We start from the raw sequence: 24,387 nt of genomic DNA on the forward strand, positions 1-24,387 counted from the left end.
CAGGACAGGATAGCATGGAGGGCTACATCAAACCAGTCTCTGGACTGAAGACCACAACGACAACAACAAAGAAATAATATTTCTTAATTTTAAACTAATGGTTCAAAAAGTATGTTTGCCAACATATCGACTGCATAATAGTGACAAGAACATTCTAGCCTTTCTTGGTTAGGAATTTGTATCCTATGAAGTATGCAGATTGTAATGTGCAACATGTTTCCCTAGGAGAAGTTAAGATTTTCACAGCACGTTGTACAGTCTAATAACTAGCGAGGACATGGCCAGATAAATCCATCAAAAACTCAAACAAAGGAAAATTCAGGGTGGAATATAACAATATTATGAAAAGGATAGTTGCTACTGACCACAGAGTGGAGGTGCTGACTCACAGACAGGCACAACAAAAAGACTATAGGAAAGTGTGCTTTTGATCAACAAGGCGTTTTTTCTAATTAGACAACATACGCATATACACTCACGCAAATGCTGTGCCCATCTGCGATTCAGCATCTCTGTCAAAAACTCAGGTATTTCCACACATAAATCCATATAATTTTCAAGGTGTGAATCAGAAAGTACCTTAAAATGACAGGGACAGTTACTTGTTGAGCAACTGGTGGTTTTCGATGTAAATGATCAACATTCCTTTGAGTTATTTGCAGAAGATGGTTGATTGTTCATTCAATCAATTGTAAATGTGGACTCTCACTGTAATGTTGATTGAGTTATGTTACATTCATAATGCCCATTGACAGCAAAAAATAGACAACCTCTTGACAGTTTTTACAACAGTCTTTTACATTAGTCTTTTCCCCAGTAATTCTTTTTTACACACAGTGATTACACTTAACTGCAGTCAAATATACCCACATACACATTATACATGTTTTTAAAAATTCTTTGGAGAAGAAGCACTTGTAAAGCAAATATAATGATTTCAGTTAGTGCTTGGAGTTAATTTTTTGCGTATTACATTTTTACTTATTATACAGTCCAAATCACAACAAACAACAATTAGTGCAAGTACTGTCAATCACCTTGTCCTATACGCACCACGCTTCCCGAGAGCGCTAATGCACTGCTTCCTGGACTTAGGTAGGCACGCGAGCCCTGGATCGAAACTGCTCAGTGGATTAATAACGATGGCTGGTCTGCTGGCAAGCCTGGATGTGGTTTTTAGGCAGTTTTACACATCCCGCTATCTGAATACTGGGCTGGTCCCCACGTTCCACCTCAGCTACACGACTCACAAACATTTGAAACTGTTCATACTATTCCATAGCTTCCTCTAGATGCAGACAGCTGGGTACACTTATTCTGTCCCGGGGGAGGTTGGGGTGATGGCAGGAAGGGCATCCGGCCAGCCTCTGCAACTAACTGTGCCACAGCAATAGTAACACAGCTGACCCTGTGTGATGCGGGACAAAGGCACCAAGAAAGAATCACCTTGTCATCAGCCAATTGCCATTTTGAGAAAAATTGTACCTGACATATTCACAAAGCTATATCAACTGTTCTTACCTTCAGACTTATGACAATTAAAGTTGTGGAGCTGTTGTCCAGACATGTAGCAAAATTTCTCTCATGACAATCAATCCAAATCAGTGTTAAAATTTAGTATTCCCCTCAGATTTGAACATATCATACAATGTACCATAGGCAAATAAATGACATGGTTGTCCATAGCAACACATTTCAGCAGTGTGGAATTTTTTTGCCCATTCTCTGTTGCCACACATGCGCAACTCTCATCCCCTAAACATGTCCCTGCCACTCCAGATTTATGTGTGGAAGCACCATTCAACCCAACATAGGCTATAGTTTTATATGAGTAAGACACCAGAGTGCAATCCTTTATATTTAACTTCTCTAGTCCTGTGGTAATGTAGTGTTCAAAGAGGCACAGAATTTCTATGTTTTCAGATCTCTCCCAATCTTCCAAATAGACAAGAAGTTCTTCTACCTCATTACTCGGTTCTCTAATACTCTGTGACATAGGCTAACAGTACTTCTCTCTGCATTCTTAAAAATTTTTCAGGGCTGTTCTGTTATTGGTGTAAGCTGTTCTTGATTTGAAATCTGGAATATTTACTTTGTCTTCTTTTGTGAAGGCATTTCAGAAGGCTTGGTTTAATAACTCTGCTTAGGCAGCACTGTCTTTGATAGTATCTCCATTGCTATGGCTCAGAGAAGGCATTGATTGTTTCTTGCCACTAACATACTTCACATAGGATCAGAATCTCTTTGGATTTTCTGTCAGGTTTCAAGACAAAGTCTCATCCTGAAAACTGTTATAACCATCTCGCAATTAAGTCCGCACTAAATTTCAAGCTTCTGTAAAAGATCACCAATTTTGGGGATTTTGCATCTGTTTAAAGATGGCATGTTTGTTTTGTTGTTTCTGGAATAGGGTTCTGAACCATTTTGTGTACCAAGGAGAATCAGCTCCATCGTTTGTTAATCTATTTGGTATAAATCTCTCAATTGCTGCTGATACTATGTCTTTGAACTCAAGCCATACCTGGTCTACACTTATATTATTAATTTGGAAGAAGTAGATATTGTGTCTCAGGAAGGCGTCAAGTTGATTTTTATCTGCTTTTTTGAATAGGTATATTTTTCATTTATTTTTGGAGGATTTAGGGGTTACAATATTCAGTCTCGCTAGACAATCCTGTGTTCACTAATCACTGTATCCGTTTTGATGCTCGTTATTAACTCAGGACTATTTGTTGCTAAGAGGTCAAATGTGTTTTCACAATCGTTTACTATTCATGTGGGCTCATAAACTAACTGCTCGGAAATGAAACTCAAGTTTTCTTTGAATCTTTCATGAACTGTATCATCTGAATTGGGAGATCGGTAAAAGGATCCAATTATTATTTTATTACAGTTGCCTACACTGACCTCTGCCTATACTAACTCAGATGAACTGTCTACTTCAATTTCGCGACAACTTTCTCCTCTGAATGTGAAACTGTTTTGTTGTGCTGACCTACATAGGGAGAAATGATCACCATGCTAAAATACAGGAAATCAGAGCTCGTACGGAACGATATAGGTGATCATTCTATCCATGCTCTATGCAAGATTGGAATAATAGAGAATTAGAGAATTGTCAAGGTGGTTCGCTGAACCCTCTATCGTGCACTTAAAATGTGATTTGCAGAGTATCCATGTAGATGCAGATTGGTACTGAATAGCATATATACAAACAAAAGGAATGATCAGCAGGAGAAATTGCATCATGCAGTACAAAGTAATGAAAGTGTAAAAAAATCCGAAGGTCTAGGATAAATATTTCTCATTATACAATGACTGCAAACAAATAAAACAACATTGGACATATTAGTAAAGAAGACACCACAAGGCACTAACTAATTAACCACTTGGTAATAACAGGAGTCCTCACCATAGGAGAAATAATACTTTCACAGTTGACAGAGGTAATTCTATTCTTCAATATTTTAATAAAATACAAAAACATCAGAACCTCTACAGTGGAAAATACAGTGGAAAAAATGTGCATTTCAGGCATGGGCACATTATAAGAGCTGTTTACAATGATAAAACAAATAATTTACACAAAACTTGCACATGAACTGAAAGAAAGTTCCGAGAGAAAAAGAGTACTGTCAAAGTAATCAAACACTTGTGAATAATTATTAATGTCTTTGAGAAACTGTCCAATGAATATAGAGATATATAGATCATCTACTTTTGATTTCATTATCCAATTTCCTATTCCAAAACTAAGCACACACACAGCAATTCATTCTAGGAATTCACTATAAACTAAAAAGTGACCAAATAATACATTACTATTTTAAGTATGAGTTACACACAAAATAGACAGGGTATTGTCCCGATTTGCTTGACAAGTACTATTACAGAACACTTCCAGAGCAGTGCAAACTATTTTAGGTAAGAATTCCAACCAAAGATCACATGGCAAAGTATCAGATATTCAGCAATAACCAATCAGAGTTCGACATATGAACATAATAAACCAATCAAATGTGCTGATATGTGTGTACTGGCCCTGGGTCAGCTTATATGAAAGGGTCTGGGTTGTCTTATCAGAGGGTGTTCCTGATCACAAGTGCTATATGGATAGTGGCATCACAGCAACAATATTAGTGTCGTGCCAGCTACTCAGTTTCCAATGTGGCATCTTTACAACACCCCTCCCCAGTATCAACTGGTAGAACAGATAAACATCAGTGGTGCATGACCAAAGGAGCCACCACTGAAACAAGCAGCAGATGTATGTACATGGGCATCACTGCAAAAGGTAGGAGCAGGACAAGGCTCAATGGAAGTTGCGTGAGTCGCCCCATGACTGGAAGGTCCACTGGTGGCAGAGGAACAGGCACTTGCACTCGCTAACTAGGATGTCTGGGGGGGAAACTGCTCAGAAAAAGTCTGTGGCTGGAGGTCACAGTATACATCATGGAACCATGATGGATGAGATTGTTCTGGGGATCCGGGCTCGGTGGTCCACCTGAACGGTGAAGACTCAGCACCCACGTGTACCGGTGATAGGCATGATATGTGTCAGTGGGTGTGGTGAGGGTGGTACGAACACTCTCCACCAGGCTGCAGCCTTCAATCGAGATGGCTCTGTAAGTTGCAAGAAAACCAGAGAAGACATTAGGCACAGTGTCAGAAATCGTTTTCTTTTGGGTTGTGACCACAACTGAATCTTCTTTTTTTCTTTCAATACCATTATCCAAAATGTTGAATCACAAATATTTCAGTGATGGTTGCATTAACAATTACTTATGGAAATTCTATTTTAGTCCTTCTGCTGCCAGTCTCTGCAACAAGGACTCAAGGTTGTGGAGATAGTCCTCAGGACCGTATCTGTAACCAAGACAACACCAAGACATATGTGACAATTTCAAATACTTCGTAGTAACTTGTCCATAAAATGTTCGAATATGACAGAGGGTGATGAGATTCCTAAAAACAACCAGTAATAATGGCAGAGGGTGTATGATGTATTGAACACAAGGTAAGATTGCCATGCTGCATCCACGAGAATTTGAAAATATACCTCTGTGAGGTCAGTTTTACTGATTAAGATGCTGTGATCTAATTTTGCACAGAGTTCATCTGAGGCCAGTAGGAGATAAATTTCAAATTCAGCTTATGCATTTATTATTACTTTCAAATCATCACAAAGTATCAAGGTGCCACTGAGTTTGTACACTGTTTAAAAGTGGCATGATCCATTAACTGCAGAGAATAGGCATTAACACATCTTCAAGACTGGGTCTGTCCAGTTCTGTTTTTAAGGCATCCTATGGAAGCAGGGGCACCAGGCAAGCTTTGAAGAAGTGTCAGGCAGCCTTAAGATCTGAGCTTTGAAATCAGTTGTCTTCCCTAATTCATATGAGAAAATTTGAGCATATCTATCACAGAGAAAATTACAGTTTTGTTACTGGTAGGAGTGAAAACTCATCCTGTGAAACATTAATAGACATTAATAAATGCCTTCTCTGAAAACTACCTAGAACAGATAGTTAGGAATCCCACTCAAAATGGAAATATATTGGATATAGTAGGAACAAACAGACCTGATATCTTTGAGGATGTCTTCATCAAAACTAGTGTCAGAGATTATGACAAGACAACTAAAGCAAGCAGAAAGATATATACATTCAGTAACTACATAATATATCAATAGTGTCGTATCACAATGAGGGAGTTGAAACTTTCAGTACAGGGCAGAAACAGGTAGAGGAACTATGGCTCAAGTTTAAAACAACAGATGATGATGCACTGGATAGATATGTAAACAGTAGAACAGTTCATAGTGGGAGGGAACTTCCATGGTATACAGTCACTGTAAACAAACTGTAAAAGAAATAGAGATCACTGTATAGTAAGTGTAAAACAAAGTGTAGGGCTACAGATAGAAACTGAATGAAGTAGCAATGCTTGAAGCCTTCGGTGACTACCAGAGCAGAACACTGTCAAATAATGTTTCACAAAACCCAAAGGTCATATGTAATGGATGTTAGTAGCATCCAATCCCTAGCAAATGAGACAGAAGCTGAAACTGAGGGTAGCAAAACAAAAGCTCAAATGCTTAACTCTGTTTTCAAATGGTACTTTACTAAGGAAAACCCAAAAGTATTTCTCCAATTTAATCCTCGTCCCACTGATGTGATGAATGAAATAAGTATTAGTGTCAGTAGTATTGGAAATAGCTGAAATCATTAATACTGAACAAATCTCCTGCGCCGATGGAATCCCTGTCAGATTCTATACTGAATTTGTGACTGAGTTAGCCCCTCTCTTAATTACATTCTATTGTAGATCCCTCAAACAAAAACTGTTCCCAGTTCTTGGAAAAAAGCACAGGTCATGCCTGTCTACAAGAGGGGTAGTGGAAGTGATCTACAAAACTACCATCCAATATCCTTGACATCAATTTGTTGTATAATCTGAGAACATATTCTGAATTCAAACATAATGAAGTATGTTGAACAGAATAACCTCCTGAATGCCAACCATTATGGATTTTGAAAACATCAATCATGTGAAACCCAACTCACACTTTTCTTCCATGACATGCTTAAAGCTTTGGTAAAGGCATTCGGGTAGATGTAGTATTTCTTGATTTCTGAAAATCATTTGACTCAGTATGAAACCTACAGTTATTGTCAAAACATTGATCATATAGGGCATAAAACGATATTTGTGACTGGACTGAGGACTTTTTGGTAGGGAGGATGCAGCATCTTATCTTGGATGGAGAGTCATCGTCAGATGTAGAAGTCACTTCAGGTAAGTGTGTTGGGACCCTTGCCATTCTCATGGTATTTTAATGATCTCGCAGACAATATTAATAATAACCTCCAAATTTTTGCCACTGATGCAGTTATCTATAATGGAGTACTATCTGAAAGAAGCTGCATATACATTCAATCAGATCTTGAGAAGATTTCAAAGTGGTGAAAAGATTGGCAACTTGCTTTAAATGTTCAGAAATGTAAAACTGTGTACTTCACAAAACAAAAGAACATACTATCCTATGACTCTAATATCAATGAATCACTGTTGAAATTAGCCAACTAACATAAATACATGGGTGTAACACTTTGTAGGGATATGAAATGGGATTGTGAGGATAAGATTAGAATAATTACTGCACACACAGAGGCATTCAAACAATCATTCTTCCTGTGCTCTGTAAATTAACGGAACAGGAAACCTTTATAACTGGTTCAATGAGACATACCCTTTGCCATGCACCTCATGATGGTTTTCAGACAACAGCTGTAGATGTAGATGTAGAGAATCTTCAATGCAGTGAAAGATCCTTGGACTGCACTGTGTGTGCTGTTTGATGAACAGTAAATCCGAAAATGTGGAAAGAGTCTATCACAGAAACATTACCGACTTTGGGGGCAGCTACCACAAGAAAATGTACCGAACATGTGGATTAGATATAAGTCAGTAAAACTGTAAGTAACCCTACCAAGGGCACACAATGGTGCCTGTAGGCTCAAAGGTTTGTCTCAGGTGCTTGCAAAAGTGGTGACCCTAACTTAAGTAAGTTGGTTGGTTCAGCAAGGACACATAAGCACCAGTGTCAATGGGCAACTTCACTGAGTATTTGCCTATGCATGCACTAGGAGGAAGTCAGCACTTCTCTATATTTATCCATAGATTTATCCTAAACTCCACAGGTTGCAGCATATTTCCATCACAACTGTTGCAACACACCTTTGGCAAATGTCCCTTTTTCCTGTACCTGCGGGATGTAGCATATCAATGGGAGCATGTTCTGTGTGAGTGGCAAAGGAAGCAATGTTTACAGTTGGGTCATAGCATTGCCACTGCCATGGCCTGCGTAGCCTTGTGTGGGTGTATATGGGATAATCTGTGCCAGAGAACAGGTTAAATCTCACACTACCACCACTGAAGAGCTGACTGCTACAACAAACATTGGGCTGTGTGGGCAGGCTTTACTTCCAGCAAAGAAGGATCTGATTTCTCCAAATAATGGTTCCTCACTTTTGAGTCATGGGAAAGATGCACCATAGCAATCCTGATTAGATAGTAGCTCTGCCCATCATTTAACATTCCAATTTCTACTTAATCCCACTAGGACAGTGCCAACTCTGCAGGAGACTAACTGAAGCCCATTTTCCATTGACAAAATTCTAGCCTGGCTGCACCACTGATAAATGTTCCTGCAATGAAGAAAATATTATTAGCCACTCAACTACCACCAGATTTTTTAGGAGCTCTAGTTTATCTGTATTGGATGATACTGTTCAGGATTTCCTGAGAATAATACAGCCTTTTGTCTCTGTGTCAAAAATCTGCGAGCCTTCAAATATAATTACACTCAACAGAAGAAAGTGTCCCACTCTCACTTGGTTTGTTAAATGGTGAAAAAGGCATAAGTTTAGGTGGTACAGAATATGTACCTGTTAACACTCACTAGTGCTTGCACTGCTGTAATATTGCTGCTGTTAGCTCATGGTAACACTACAAAGTTGTTGTAGTTCCTCCTTGGTTGAAACCCCCAAACTCTTGCATAAGTACAAAAAAATGTTAAAAGTCCTATTTGCAAGTATCACATGTCCTGAGTTATTTCAACTTTTGTAAAGGTGAGTTACACACAAAACAACTGCGCATTCACTCCAATTTTCTGAACAAAGTGAATTCTGTTATGGAGTACTTCCAGAACAGAGCACACTATTTTAAGTAAGCATTCCACCAGAAATCCAGTTTACTCAGTATCAGAAAAAAGAGTGGAGGTGGGGAGGGGGAGTGGGGCAGTGGGAAGAGACGATAGGCACACTTCACTGATTACATCACAACTGACTCAGACTATCCCTGAGCCAGTTCCACAAAAGAATATTGTGTGGTCTTGTCAGAGGGTGCTCCTCATGACAAGTGTCATTTGGTTAGTGGCACTATAGTGATTGACGATGATGATGATGTTGGTTTGTGGAGTGCTCAACATCATGGTCATCAGCACCTGTACAGTTTCCAATTTTCCCATTTCCAGTCTTGCCATGTCCCAAATGATGAGATGATGAGGACAACAGAAACACCCAGTTGCTGGGTGGAGAAAATCCCCAATCTGGCCAAGAATCGAACCCAGGACCCAATGATCCAGAGGCAGCAACGCTAGCTGCTAAACCACGAGCTTTGACACAGTGACTGACAGCAATATTGTGCCAGCTGCTCAGTTTCCATTGTAATGTTAAGTGGCACCACTATAAATAACAAGAGATTAGTGACAACTATGGATGGCAAAATTTTAAGTTACACTATGCCAAGATACTGAGCTTTGACACTTTATGCCAATACTTTCTCATTCTAAGGCACACATTCATGTCCTCTGAACAAGCCATATAAAAAATTATGTTAAAGATATAAACAGTACTGTATGTCTACTGCTCACAAAACTGAGTAGAAATCACGATGAAAACATGGCACAAAAACATTTCATTGTCGTATGTATGGCGTGATTTTGAGTAGTTTAAAGACGTGAAATAAAGTAAAACTACACACCAAAAATGATGATATCAGTTTAGCAGAAACATTACAAAAACATTAAAGTAATGCCACCACAGTTACTAATTTGCATTAAGTACAGTGACTGCAGAGCATGAAAGAAAAACTTACTTATTTACACACAGCAAGTACAATGCTCATACCTGGATCACTGATATCAAGCATCATGCCATTTGAAAGCAAACGGTATCATCAGAAATAACTCTATAGTACACAAATGAATCAGATGATTCCCAATATTATGCAGAATGCTCTGAAAAAGCTTTAAAATGATCATGAGACTGACAGTTTTGAATAATGGGTTTCAATTCCTTTAACTTTGTTTTGGTCCCATAGCCCACATTCCCATTGCGTCATAGTTACGCTTTGAATTTTTACTGAATCTCTCCCTTTAAAACAAAGTTTGCCTTATCTAATTTATTATTCAGTGTGTGTGTGTGTGTGTGTGTGTGTGTGTGTGTGTGTGTGTGTGTGTGTGTGTGTGTGTATGCTCTCACATTTGTATGCATGAGTGCGAAAATGCTGGTCATAAAAATTACAACAAATTAATACTATCTTTTTATTATTTTTCTCCTCTTTGAATTTCCCCCTTGTTATTACATTCCTGTTTCTTTCCTTGGGAATTAATTCACTCCTTAGGCATTTATTTCCTATTTATTTGCTCTGAGGTTAGCCCTTCATTTTAAATCGTCAGCTACCTAACAGATCTTCAGTATGTGTATTTTGAAACTTGAACCTTAGCTAAGTGTTACTTCCTTATCTGTTCATTTACCTGGTCTATACCCTGCACTAGGATTTTCAGTGACGTTTCCCTTTTTCTGGATGATGTCCTTATTGAAATCTAACTAGTACATACGTTTGACTGGCTACATTCTCCTGGCCAACTATTATGAACCACCTTGATAATTAATTCTGAAGAGGGATATTATGCGAGTAATTGTCTTCTGTCTTTTAGTGAATATTGGCTTTCATTTTAACTTACTTGCCAATATTAATATTGCAAACTGAACCTGACCTCTATACTTAACCTCTACCAAAGACTGAACTCTATATTTCGGCAGATTGAGTACATACAGAATCCTTTTGCTGTTCGGAATGTACTCTATTCCAGCAGTATACACTTATTTTTTAATTTTGAGAAATAACACACCATAAAGGTGAACATTCCTTTATTAACAACATTGTTCACCTGAAGTTACTCAGAAACTATCTACAGTGTGCTCAAATTTGCATGACTCATTTTTCACAATTTCAAATTCTTGTAAATGAAATGGACCATGACAAAGCAACACTCTCAGTTAGTTCTTTAACAGCCTGCTGAATGTGGATCTACAGGAAACAGTTGTCTCTCAAAGGCCTAAGAGCCCCTGAAACACATACAATACCATAACAAGTACCATCTTTTCACAAAGTTAACAACATATATTTTTTACAATGTCATTCTACATCAATATATAAAGATTAATATATCACATCAAATCATTCTCAATCATACACTGTTTTGATGGTATTTGTACCAGTCCCTCTGATGTAGTTATTACTCCTGATTTTGTACCATCACAACAATCCAAATGATTAGCAAAGTTTTCAGGCTTATTTATGAGCCAATTGATCACTCAGTACCTCTACTATGTGGTGATATGTTTCTTTTACTCCTTTAGTTATTTATATTCCACCACAGACTTTCCATTACCATACTTCTAACTACCATTCAGGAGCAATTGAAACATGCATTTCAGTTAATACCCACTTGCAGTGTTTACAAAAACAATACTGTATGGACTAAAACTCATTCAGAAATTTGTAAGTCAGGAGGTAGTGTAATAAAGGCTATTTGATTAACTTGGAGAAAAATAGAAAAAGCAAGCACAAACAGACATATGAAATTCCAAATTTACAAAGAACAACTTCCACTTTTATTTCTCTACATGATACTGCTTACATAATAAATCAGTGTTCATACCTGTGAAAGTTTCTGCAAAACATGTGCAGGAGTAATGTGAGCACTGCAGTGAATGGTAGCCACATCAGTAGCTCTTAGTTTTTGAAAGCAATGTTGTAATATAGTACTGAAAAAAATGTTTTTTATTCAAACAAACATATGCTGAATACATTATGTCAAATTAACTTTTATCTCTAAATTGATATAATTACAATTAATAAACAAAGCTTAATTAAGATTTCCTTTCACATAAAGTCCATAAGCATCTGCACAATTTACAAAATGTAATGCAGAATATCTGCAAATTTTTAAGTTTGTTCCGAGAGACCCGACATGCTCATCATCAATATCAGATTAATTGTAAATACCTTATACAGTAAATATCTGATACAGTATCAGACCTTTCCATCTGTTCTAATTATCAAATCACCTCAACAAGCTAATGATCTGTTAGAAAAGCTTGTCTTTTGAACTTCTGTTATTAGCTGTCTTTGGTTCACACATACTTGTCCACATAATAGAAATAAGTTTTAAACCATCAACATTATTTGTAACCACATATTAAAATATCATAGTGCAAAAAAGTGACAGAACATCTACATAATATCGTACAGGATGTCTACAGGAAAAATCCAATATAGAATTGACTCACATATCATCCACATGCCAATGGAAATCCCAAATAGCAACTCATTGTAAGAAAGCCACAAGTGGAGAATCTTAAACGTCAACTGATCATGTTATGATGTGCACAGATTTTGTTCAGTTAACTGCACATCTAGCACTCTAGTTCTCTAAGTAATTTGTAGACCTGTTCAGAATGCTCTTCAAAACCAGTTTCAAATGATCTTGGCATGATGGAGCAACAACCATATTACACGGTATTATGGTGAAAACTGAAGTCCAACCCTTCATGAGGTTTGTGTATTGTACAGTAGAGACAACCAACTTATGTCAGGTGTAATTTTGATTCTCAGAAGTAAGTAAAATACTCTTTCATTATTAATTAGTTGGGTATGTATTTATTCCAATTTTCTGACAATACTATGAAAAGGATATTTGCTACTCACCATATAGCAGAGACGCTGAATCACAGATTGGCACAACAAAAAGACTGTCAAACAAAGCTTTCTGCCAAACAGTCCTTCTTCAGAATTAGACAACATACATACTCACACTCACACTAATGAAAATTCAACCTCTCACACATATGATCACAGTCTCTGGTGGCCGAGACCAGATTGCGAGGAGCAGCATACAATGGCAGAAGCAAACTGGGTTGTGGGGTTAAGGAGGAGGCTGGGGCAGGGAGGGGACAGACAGCAGGGTAGGGGTGGGGGACAGTAAAGTGTAGCTTGCAGGAGCATACAAGTATGAAGTGAGGAGAGGGTAGGGCAGCTAACTGCACTCAGGAGGTTGGACAGAGGGAGGGGGGGAGTGCAACAGAAAAGATGAGAAGTAGGAAGACTGTGGGTGCATTGGTGGAATAATGGGCTATGTAGTGCTGGAATGGGTACAGGGAAGGGGGTAGGTGGGTAAAGGACAATTACTAATGAAGTTATAGGCCAAGAGGGTTACAGAAATGTAGGATATATTGTAGGGAGAGTTTCCACCTGTGCAGTTCAGAAAAACTGGTGCTGGTGGGACAAATCCAGAGGGCACAGGTTGTGAAGCAGTTATTGAAATGAGGGGTGTCATGTTAGGCAGTGCACTCAGCAACTGGGTGGTCCATCTATCCAACCACTGTGCTGTATTCTACATGGACCTAACAACCAACAAGCTGTCTGTCCACATTAATAGCTACTGACAAACAGAGTCCAAGAAACAGATGGAGCACTCACTTGCTGAGCACACTTCCCAGCACTACATTCTTCATTTCAGTGACTGTTTCACAGCCTGCACCATCTGTAACCTTCCCACCAAAGCAACTTTACCGAATTACAGAGGTATTCACATGCCAGCACTACACAATAAACTATTCAACCAGTGCACCAACAGCCTTTTAACTTCTCTTCTTTTCCGCACCCCCCTTCCCCTCCTCCCTCCCGCCATCCGCCTAACGTCAAGATTACACGTAACTGCCCTATCCTCTCCCCACCCCTGTGTACACTCCCACAAGCAGCACTTTAATGTTTCCCACCTCTACCCTGCTACCCCTCCCCCTCCCTGCCCCAGCCTCCTCCTTAACCGCACCACCCAGTTTGATTCTCGCATGATATGCTGCTGCTCCCAGTCTGGCTTTGGCAGTCAGAGACTATAGTCATGTGTATGTGAACTGCAGTTGTCTGAGTGAGTATGTTGTCTAATTCTGATGAAGACCTGTTTGGCAGAAAGCTCTGTTTGACAAGTCTTTTTGTTGTACCCATCTGCAACTCAGCATCTCTGCTATATGGTGAGTAGCATCTACACTTTTCATAATATTGTCATTCCTCCAATATGGATACTCCAATCTTCCATTAGTCCATTTCCTCCCTCCTGCTCTGCCAATCTCCTCCTTCAGCTCCATTTGTCCATTTCCTCCACACTCCCCCTCTGCCCATCACCTCCGTCCCTCACTCTCTGTCCATCTGCTCTTCCTCTCTCCCTGTTCATCTGCTCCTCCCCCCTTGTCCACCTGCTCCTTCCCCCTCTGCCCATCTCCTCCTCTCCCCCTCCAATTTTAGCTCCATCCTCTCTTTGCCCCGCTCCTCCTACCCCTCTGTCTGTATTTCCTCCTCTCCCATCTCCTCCCCCTCTCCCCCTGTCCATCTCCTCTTCCCCTGACTCTCATTTTTCATTTCTTTCTTCCTCTGTGCACCTCCTCCCCACCCCTCTATCATCTGTCCACCTTCTCCCCTTCCCTTTCTCTATCCACCTCCTCCCCCCTCCTCTCTCTGTACATCTCTCTGTCCTGCTGTCTCTGTCCATCTTCTCCTTTTTCCTTTCCCTGTCCATCACTTCCTCTCCCCTCTTGCTGTCCATTTCCCCTCCCCCTACCTCTTTCTATCTCCTCCCCCTTCTATCTGTCTGCATTCCCTCCTTCCCCTTCTCTGTCAATGTCCTCTGTCCCCCTCCTCTGTCCACATTATCTTCCCCACCCCAACATGATGCTGGTGATTCTCACCTGCATAGTATTTATTTCAAGACAGAAGCTAACGTGTGTACCAAGTTTTGTTGAAATCACTCCCACGGAAAGGATGCACTCTTAGCCATGGCTTTGTATGCATACACACATGTCAAATATATTTCATATATATTTAACATATTTCACACATACTTATACATATATCATGCATTATCTCTAGCAAATTTTGCCATGCAGTTTCATCTTCATGTTGCTCAATGTTCATGATATCTACTCTCCTAAGCTCTATGTTGTACAATTATATAATTTTGCAGGTATATCTCGGGTATATGGGGGTATGGTCTGCAAATTTGTTATGAATAGTTAGTAGCAAAGAATTAATAAATTAAAATGTCATGCATTATGTGGCAGTTTTTAATGCATTTCAGTATTTATGACATCATATCACCTGAATTATATGTAGTACAATGTTATGCAGGGCATATCAAAAAGAATCAGCTGATTTAAGAAAATCATAACTATTATGTTATTTGAGGTATGTGCATGAACAACATACTGTTGGGAAGAGCAAACTCTCAAGTTTTATGTGGTTTCTGCTAGGTAGCAGCACTGCACACCCGCTTCAGTTCTAGTAAAAATGATGTTGGGTAGACAGAAACCATTTTTTGTTCTACGTTTTGTGGAGTGCAGGTCAGTAATAACTATTCACCATGACTTTCATACTAGGAATGGTATGGATCCTCCCACAGCACAGAGCATTAAATGATGGCATGAACAATTATGAGGAACAGGTTGTTTGTGTAAAGGCAAATTGCCAGGCCATCCCTGAGTGTCTGACAGAGATATCTAATCCATCTTCCATAATTTCACAAGGAGTCTGCAGAAATCCTTTCGCTGTACAGTTGACAGCTCAACATGCCCGATGTCCATTAAGCACGTGTTGCGTCAACGTTTACACATGAAACCATATAAAATTCATCTACTGCAAGCTCTTTGTGAAGGCGAAAAACACCAATGTGTACAGTTCCGTAATTTCATTTTTGGCAGGACAGAGGATGACAGTTTTCTTCTGACCTTAGTGCTTTCTTGACAAGGCAGTATTCCATTTAAATGGAAAGGTGAAGCATCATAATGTGAGAATATGGCGTAGGGAACAACCACGTGAAGTTGTACAACATGAGAGGGACTCTCCAAAATTTGATGTGTTTTGTGCAGTTTCACAGGAAAAGGTGTATGGTCCATTTTTCTTTGCCGTTACACTGTTACAGGAAGTACACATCTCGATATGCTTGAGATCTTTTTTTTCCCACAGTTGGAAACTGATTTGAACTACTTCATTTACCAACAGGATGAGGCACTGCCAGACTGGCATCTGGAAGTATGGCAATTTTGAAATCAAAGGATTACTGAAATATGGATTGGTTGCACTGGATCAAATGATTCAGCCTTACATTACTGGCCTCCAAGGTCACCGGAGCTAACAGTATGTGATTATTTCTTGCAGGCGTTTATAAAATACACTGTTTATGTGCCTCTGTTACCAACACCAGTGAATGAACTGATATATCGCGTAACAACAGCTGTGGAAGCTCTTACTCAAGACATGCTCGCTGCACTGTGAGAACAATTTGCATGCCGCACTGACATCTTTGTCTTTCCCTCTCCTTCCCTCTTTCCTGATGAAGCAACTGTTCGTTGAGAAAGCTTGAATTTTGCGTTTGTTTGTATGTCTATCAACATGCCAGCGCTTTCGTTTGGTGAGTTACATCATCTTTGTTTTTAGATATATTTTTCCCACGTGGAATGTTTCCCTCTATTATATTAATATAAGTATTCACTCATCTTTGGCTACACAGTTTTTAACTCTCACTCCCACCCCCGTCCCTTTGATAGATAGGTGGCTCTTGCCCCCACAATGGCTCTCTCCATACAGCATGTGAAATATACCCCATTTAGTTGAAATCGGTCCAGTGGTTTAGCAGAAGACAGAGAAATACATACATACATTTTTATAATATGTATGGATTAACTATACCATTAGCTTCATTTATCTGCTTCTACAACTCACTAGCTTCAAACTGTTTCATTTATTTCACTTCATAAGTGTGCTCTACCCTCATTTATTGTGAGTTTTGTATATAATCTAGGAGTAAAAGAGAAAAGTCACCAAATAACAAAAGCTTTGAGTCATTGACAGCGACAAAAAATAATGAATACTTACTACTTTTGGACAAATCCTTTAACAAAGTGGAGAAAACACACAAACAGAGAGAGAGAGAGAGAGAGAGAGAGAGAGAGAGAGAGAGAGACCTCTGCAGGTACACTGGGCTGACCAAACACAGATGCTGGGATTGTAGTTTGGCAAAAGGAAGAGTTGGGATGAGGTGGCTGGTGGCTCTTGGAAGCAGGCAGCCTGTGTGCAGGATAGGAATGTGGGAGGGGTAGGAAACAGGTCTACATAGCAGGAATGCAACACACAGGCATAGCAGCTAGTGAGTTTGTGCAGCGCATAATGATGACGACGTGGGCTGGGAAGGAGTGACAAGACAGAGGAAGGGGAGATTGTTGGGTAGAAGGTGTGGGTCCAATGGATTAGTGGGTACTGAGAACAGGAGAGTTACAGGAGCAAAGGATATGTTGCAAGGATAACTCCTATTTGCATGGTTCAGAAATGCTGGTGCTCTGGGAAAGTGTCCAGATGGCATGTGATGCGAAGCAGCCATTGAACTTGAGCATGCTCTGCCACCGGGCAGTCAAACCTGTTCTTGGCACAGTTTGGCAGTGGCTCTTTATTCTGTTGGACAGCTTGTTTGTGGCCATGCTCACATAAAATCCAGTGTAAAAATGGCAACAGAGCTGGTATATGACATGGCTGCTTTCACAGGTGGCCCTGCCTATTATGAGATAAGATAAGACTGTGACAGCATTGGAGTATGATATGCTCAGTGAATTGGTCAGGTCTTGCACAAGGGTCTTCCCCTTGTGTGAAGGGACTGGCAGTAAGACTAGCACAAGAATGGACCAGAACATTGTTAATGTTGGGTGTCCAGTGGATTACCACTTTAGAAAGGATGGGAAGGGTAAGGTGTCTCTCATTCCCTAGCATGATGATAAGTAGCAAAGTCCTGGCAGCAAAAGCGCTTCAGTTGCTCCAGTCCAGGATCATACTGGCTGACAAGTGGGTTACTCCTAACCTCATTCATCCACAACACCAATACATTCTCCTTCATCCACTTCACTTGGTCATGCTCGGGCCCATGTAGAACTTTTCTGCATAACTTCACTTGGTCATGCTTGGGCCCATGTGAAACCTTTCTGCATGTTGCTCTCCTATCTGATGGCTCCATCCACACTTCTGTCCACACCAGGCCCAATAATCACCATGTTCTGACAGCTATCACCCCTACCACACCAAAACATCACTCACAGACAGCAGGCAATTACCCCCCCCCCCCCCCCCCCCCCAACCTAATATTGCCCATCCATATGCTCACATGCCCCTGAACTTCCCACCATTCCCAAGAACCAGCTGAAAAGGAAGGTCTCCTTCGTCACCCAGTATCACCCTGGACTGCAGACACTGAACCATGTCCTCCTCGGACTATGGCTATCTATCATCATGCCCAAAAATGAGGGGCATCCTATCCATGAACCTTCCCACCCCTCCAAGTGGTAACCTGTTGTCCACTCAATCAACACTAAATCCTGGTCCATCCCCATGTCATGCCCACTTCTAATCCCTTGACATGGCACCGAACCACTGCAGAAAACCCAGTCAAGACCTACCCAACACTCGCACCAAATACTTCATACTTCAGTCCTGTCAAAGGCTTATCATATCCTGTCAGAGGCAGAGCCACCCATGTAAGCAGACATGTCACATACCAGCTCTGCTACAGTTTCTACATGGGATTTTATGTGGTCATGACCATCATGTATGGACAATGCCAAATTGTGACCAAGAACAGAGTTGACCACCCAGTGGTGGAACACATTGCTGAATTCAATGGTTACTTCACAATCCATGTCTTCTGGATCCTTTTCCCCAGCTACAGCTGTTCTGAACTACACAGACAGAAGTTACCCATGCAACACATCCTTCCCTCCTGTAATTCTCCTGGTGTCAATATCTACCGACCCAATGCACTAACACCCTCTACCCAACAGTCTCACCTTACTCTGTCTTGTTATCCACTCCTAGTCACTGTCATTGTCACTGTGTCCCACACGAACTCAACATTTCCTGTGCCCATGTATCACATCCTTGCTCTGTACTACTGCTGCCTCTCCCTCCAGCATTCCTATCCCACACACTGGCTCCCACTCTCTGAACCACCAGCCACCCTTCCCAAATCCTCCTCATGCTTCCCACCTGTTTCTCCCTCTACCCACCCATTCAACACAATCTCACACCCCACTCCCCCTGCCAAACTGCAATCCCTGTATTATGTGGTCAGTCGGCACAATGCAGATAGACAGAAGTGTTGTGTGTGTGTGTGTGTGTGTGTGTGTGTGTGTGTGTGTGTGTGTGTTCACCAGCTTGTTAAAGGTATTTGTTGTTTTTTGGTATCTGTTTATGGCTCAACATTTCCTCTGTTCAGTGAGTAGTCTGCTTTACCCCTAGATTACTCGCATTCTGCCAAAACTCCACTAATCATATTAATGTGAATTTAATTTGATTCAGTGTTGCTTGTAGGCAAGTGCAATATATGTGATTCCGATGTCAGTAATAACATTTGTTAAGCAAATACAGACATATATTGTGCTCTGGAGTGAGGTACTCTTCATACTTCTGTGAACTGAAGAAACCAAAAACTGAGTAGAAACTGGTCTTGGAAGACCCAATGGTACTGACTAACCCCTATGTCATCCTAAGCTGTTAGGGGTCACTGGGTCAGCACACAGATCTCCTGACCATTGTTAGCTTTTGTGATCAGAGCTGATACTTATCAATCAAGTAGCTCCTTAATTGGCCTCACAAGGGCTGAATACACCTTGCTTGCCAACAGGTCTCAGCAGACCCAGATACTCAGCCATCCAATGCTAGGCAAGCCTGACAGCACTTAACTTCGGCGATCTTACAGGAACTTTGTTACTACTACAGCAGGGCCATTGGTTTTCATTTTGTGTACTAGCATACAGAATTTAGAGGCATCTCAGGAAAATGGAAGTGTGAGAGATGGTTGATGCATGTTGAACACAGAAACAACACAGGGAGTGAGAAAAAGTAATATTCTTACCTCTTTCCAGAACCCTGTGGACCAATCAACAAAAATGGATGTTGATCTCCCATCTGCAACCACGGTTCAAGAACATCTATTGTTGCTCTCACATGAGGAGTTAAAATCAATGGTGAATCAGTCTCACTGTCAGAGTCGGAAACAACACATTTAGCTGAATAGGCATCCAAACAGTCACGATGAGCATCATAATAACATCTTAGAGGACTAACGCCATCTGGTGCAAATTCCTTTAACCAGCTAAACACCTGTTTCAGAGAGACAATAAAACTTTATCATTTTTCAACATGGATGGCAGTGGGGGGTGGGGATGGGGGTGTACAATGAAAAAGAAATTACAGCCAATAACAAAATTTATCAGACAACTCACAGTCATGACACATTACTCATAAATAAATTTTTCAGAACTTTAACACAGTTTAATTTCAACAATCTTTACAACATAAAAGCCTTGCTGAAGAGTCAGAATATGTATCATCTTACTTTTATTCTTTTATCAGGTAGATATAATGTTTTTCTTTTTCCATCACTTGATGTTTATACACTGAGCGACCAAAGAGTCCATAATGATTTACTATTCATTGTCTGTGTACTAGTTCATCAGCTATTTTATTTCACTCAGAACATTTGTTCAGAGTGGCACTCTCGGTCAATTTATGACCCAGTACACAAGACACTTTCAAGAATTATTTGATATGAACTGCATTAAAGACAGAGGTGAAAGCCAAGACAATGCTAGATCTACTGTCAACTTGTGTCATGTTGAATGCATTGCAGAAATCAAATATATTCTGTTTAATGGGTAAACTTTACAAAAATATATTATCAATATATTAATTTAGGTTTCACTCTTTTCATACTATTAGTGCAAACATTTTATCTCCAAATGATTGTGAACTTGTAAAAATCAGTGAGTTGAAAATGACTAGTGTTTTTGCAAAAAATGTCAACAACAAAGACAGATCATCAGGGAAAAAGAGTAATGCACTATTGCTAACAGACAGTTATGGCAGAAATCTACCCAATATGTTCCATGAGAAAAATCGCGACATAGCAGTGACTAGTGTAGTGAAACAAAGGACTGCATGTAAAAATGTTGTAGAGACTAATTCTCAGACAAAATTAATGCAGGAAAATTACTTTATTGTCTGTATAATGGGATCAAAATATTTACACAAAGGAAAATGTATATTCTATTATCCTACGTGAATCCACTAGAACAAATGTTGAAAACGATTACGAAATTGCAGCTATAAAAATTATTCAGTTTAACCTGGTTATTGCTACAATTTACCAATCAACATCTGGAAGTTTTGAACTTTTCTTAAACAAAATTGAGTCATTTCTAAATAAAGTAAATAAAATGGATTGTCAGTTGATAATCTGTGACAACTTCAGTATTGATTTCTTCACAAACAGTGGAGACACCCTTTTGAACCTTGCAGCATCCTATAATTTAAAGGCTAAAGTAAAAGCTGCGAACCAAGTAAGAGAAACTTGCTGAACAGCTATAGATCAACTTCTCGTCAAGAAGAGTTTACACAACACTTAACTAAAAAATTTTAATGAAGGTTTTAGTGACCATCTTGCTCAAATATTAAGCATAAAAGTAAAAGTCATTATTATTAACAACATGTCTTTAAGTACCTCATGTAGAATTTGTAATCAAGATAATGTAAACTGCTTCAACAGTTTATTACAGAAAGAAAAATGGTCAGAAGTGTACAAAATCAATGATGTAAATTAAAAATTTAGCACCTTCATTGATACATTAACCCATTTCTTTCAAATTGCATTCCTACGGAAAACTGTAACCATACCGGGGAACTCAAGAACATACAGTTGGATCACAAGAGGAAAAAGGGTTTCATGCCAGAAGAAAATGTAATATGAAACTCAAAAAATTCCTCACCTGAAGTACACCCATACTATACAAAAAACCTTCAAATACACTCCTGGAAATGGAAAAAAGAACACATTGACACCGGTGTGTCAGACCCACCATACTTGCTCCGGACACTGTGAGAGGGCTGTACAAGCAATGATCACACGCACGGCACAGCGGACACACCAGGAACCGCGGTGTCGGCCGTCGAATGGCGCTAGCTACGCAGCATTTGTGCATCGCTGCCGTCAGTGTCAGCCAGTTTGCCGTGGCATTCGGAGCTCCATCGCAGTCTTTAACACTGGTAGCATGCCGCGACAGCGTGGACGTGAACCGTATGTGCAGTTGACGGACTTTGAGCGAGGGCGTATAGTGGGCATGCGGGAGGCCGGGTGGACGTACCGCCGAATTGCTCAACACGTGGGGCGTGAGGTCTCCACAGTACATCGATGTTGTCGCCACTGGTCGGCGGAAGGTGCACGTGCCCGTCGACCAGGGGACCGGACCGCAGTGACGCACGGATGCACGCCAAGACCGTAGGATCCTACGCAGTGCCGTAGGGGACTGCACCACCACTTCCCAGCAAATTAGGGACACTGTTGCTCCTGGGGTATCGGCGAGGACCATTCGCAACCGTCTCCATGAAGCTGGGCTACGGTCCCACACACCGTTAGGCCGTCTTCCGCTCATGCCCCGACATCGTGCAGCCCGCCTCCAGTCGTGTCGCGACAGGCGTGAATGGAGGGACGAATGGAGACGTGTTGTCTTCAGCTATGAGAGTCGCTTCTGCCTTGGTGCCAATGATGGTCGTATGCGTGTTTGGCGCCGTGCAGGTGAGCGCCACAATCAGGACTGCATACGACCGAGGCACACAGGGCTAACACTCGGCATCATGGTGTGGGGAGCGATCTCCTACACTGGCCGTACACCTCTGGTGATCGTCGAGGGGACACTTAATAGTGCACGGTACATCCAAACCATCATCGAACCCATCGTTCTACCATTCCTAGACTGGCAAGGGAACTTGCTGTTCCAACAGGACAATGCACGTCCGCATGTATCCCGTGCCACCCAACGTGCTCTAGAAGGTGTAAGTCAACTACCCTGGCCAGCAAGATCTCCGGATCTGTCCCCCATTGAGCATGTTTGGGACTGGATGAAGCGTCGTCTCACACGGTCTGCATGTCCAGCACGAACGCTGGTCCAACTGAGGCGCCGGGTGGAAATGGCATGGCAAACCATTCCACAGGACTACATCCAGCATCTCTACGATCATCTCCATGGGAGAATAGCAGCCTGCATTGCTGCGAAAGGTGGATATACACTGTACTAGTGCCGACATTGTGCATGCTCTGTTGCCTGTTTCTATGTGCCTGTGGTTCTGTCAGTGTGATCATGTGATGTATCTGACCCCAGGAATGTGTCAAAGAAGTTTCCCCTTCCTGGGACAATGAATTCACGGTGTTCTTATTTCAATTTCCAGGAGTGTATAAAGAAAAGTAATAAAAGCAGCAAAAATAATGCATAATGATGAATACATTTATTATTCAGATAATAAGTCAGAGGCTACGTGGAGTGTTATTAAAAGAGAATCTGCAGAATACAGAAAATCTTGCAAAAAATGTAACACTATCACAAAATAACAAAAAAGTAGAAAACCCCATAGAAGTAGCTAACACATTTAACAATTTTTTTTCACAACTGTTGCTGATAATATGTTACAACCAATCTTACATAAGAGCACCCAGTCAAATTAATACAAAATAAGTGCATTTAGACGTTCCTTGTACTGTTCTGTTTCACGAGATGAAGAAGCTAAAGCACTGAAAGGACTAAAAAACCCCAACTCTGCAGGCATTGATGGTGTACCTGCAACAATATTAAAGAAGTGTGCATCAAACCTAATTGAAATAATCACACACTTATGTGACTGCTCACTTCAGGCAAGCACTTTCCCTGATGTATTGAAAACATTGAAAGTTATTCCAGTATATAAAAAAGGTGAGAATAATATTGAAAATAACTACAGATGCATCAAAATTTCCTCTTGCACCTCAAAAGTAGTAGAAAAAGTTATGTCTGACAAACTTATGAAATTTTTAAATAAAACCAACATCTTATGTAATGAACATCATAGATTTAAAAATAAAGAGATCAGTGACAACTGCTATCTACAAGTGCAGCAATTCCATCCTAGACCTGATGGACAAGAAACAGGAATCAATAGGAGCATTTATTCACCTGACAGAAGCTTTTGATATGGTGCATCATAGGGACAGAGCATCGAGTGACATTTTACTGAGTGCACTATCCGAAAATTACCTCGAGCAATTAAACAGAGAACCGACTCGTGGAGATAACATCTTGGACCTACTGATAACAAACAGACCCGAACTTTTCGACTCTGTATGTGCAGAACAGGGAATCAGTGACCATAAGGCCGTTGCAGCATCCCTGAATATGGAAGTTAATAGGAAGGTTTATCTGTTTAGCAAGAGTAATAGAAGGCAGATTTCAGACTACCTAACAGATCAAAATGAAAATTTCTGTTCTGACACTGACAATGTTGAGTGTTTATGGAAAAAGTTCAAGGCAATCATAAAATGCATTTTAGACAGGTACGTGCCGAGTAAAACTGTGAGGGATGGGAAAAACCCACCGTGGTGCAACAACAAAGTTAGGAAACTACTGTGAAAGCAAAGAGAGC

The 24,387-nt window shown here is 40.4% G+C and overlaps 1 protein-coding gene across 1 annotated transcript in view; it reads right to left on the bottom strand.

The window, feature by feature from the left end:
* The window catches only part of LOC126328907 (cytoplasmic dynein 2 heavy chain 1), a 906,666-nt gene that overhangs the window by 346,246 nt on the left and 536,033 nt on the right, over positions 1 to 24,387 (bottom strand). Inside the window, exons 41-42 of the mRNA XM_049996078.1 lie at positions 19,796 to 20,043; positions 11,513 to 11,618 (exon numbers count right to left, since the gene is read on the bottom strand). Coding sequence (XP_049852035.1) covers positions 11,513 to 11,618; positions 19,796 to 20,043 — 354 coding nt within the window. The remainder of the gene's footprint in view (positions 1 to 11,512; positions 11,619 to 19,795; positions 20,044 to 24,387) is intronic.

This window comes from Schistocerca gregaria, chromosome 2, assembly GCF_023897955.1.
Source record: "Schistocerca gregaria isolate iqSchGreg1 chromosome 2, iqSchGreg1.2, whole genome shotgun sequence".
In the NCBI taxonomy this organism is placed as follows: domain Eukaryota; kingdom Metazoa; phylum Arthropoda; class Insecta; order Orthoptera; family Acrididae; genus Schistocerca; species Schistocerca gregaria.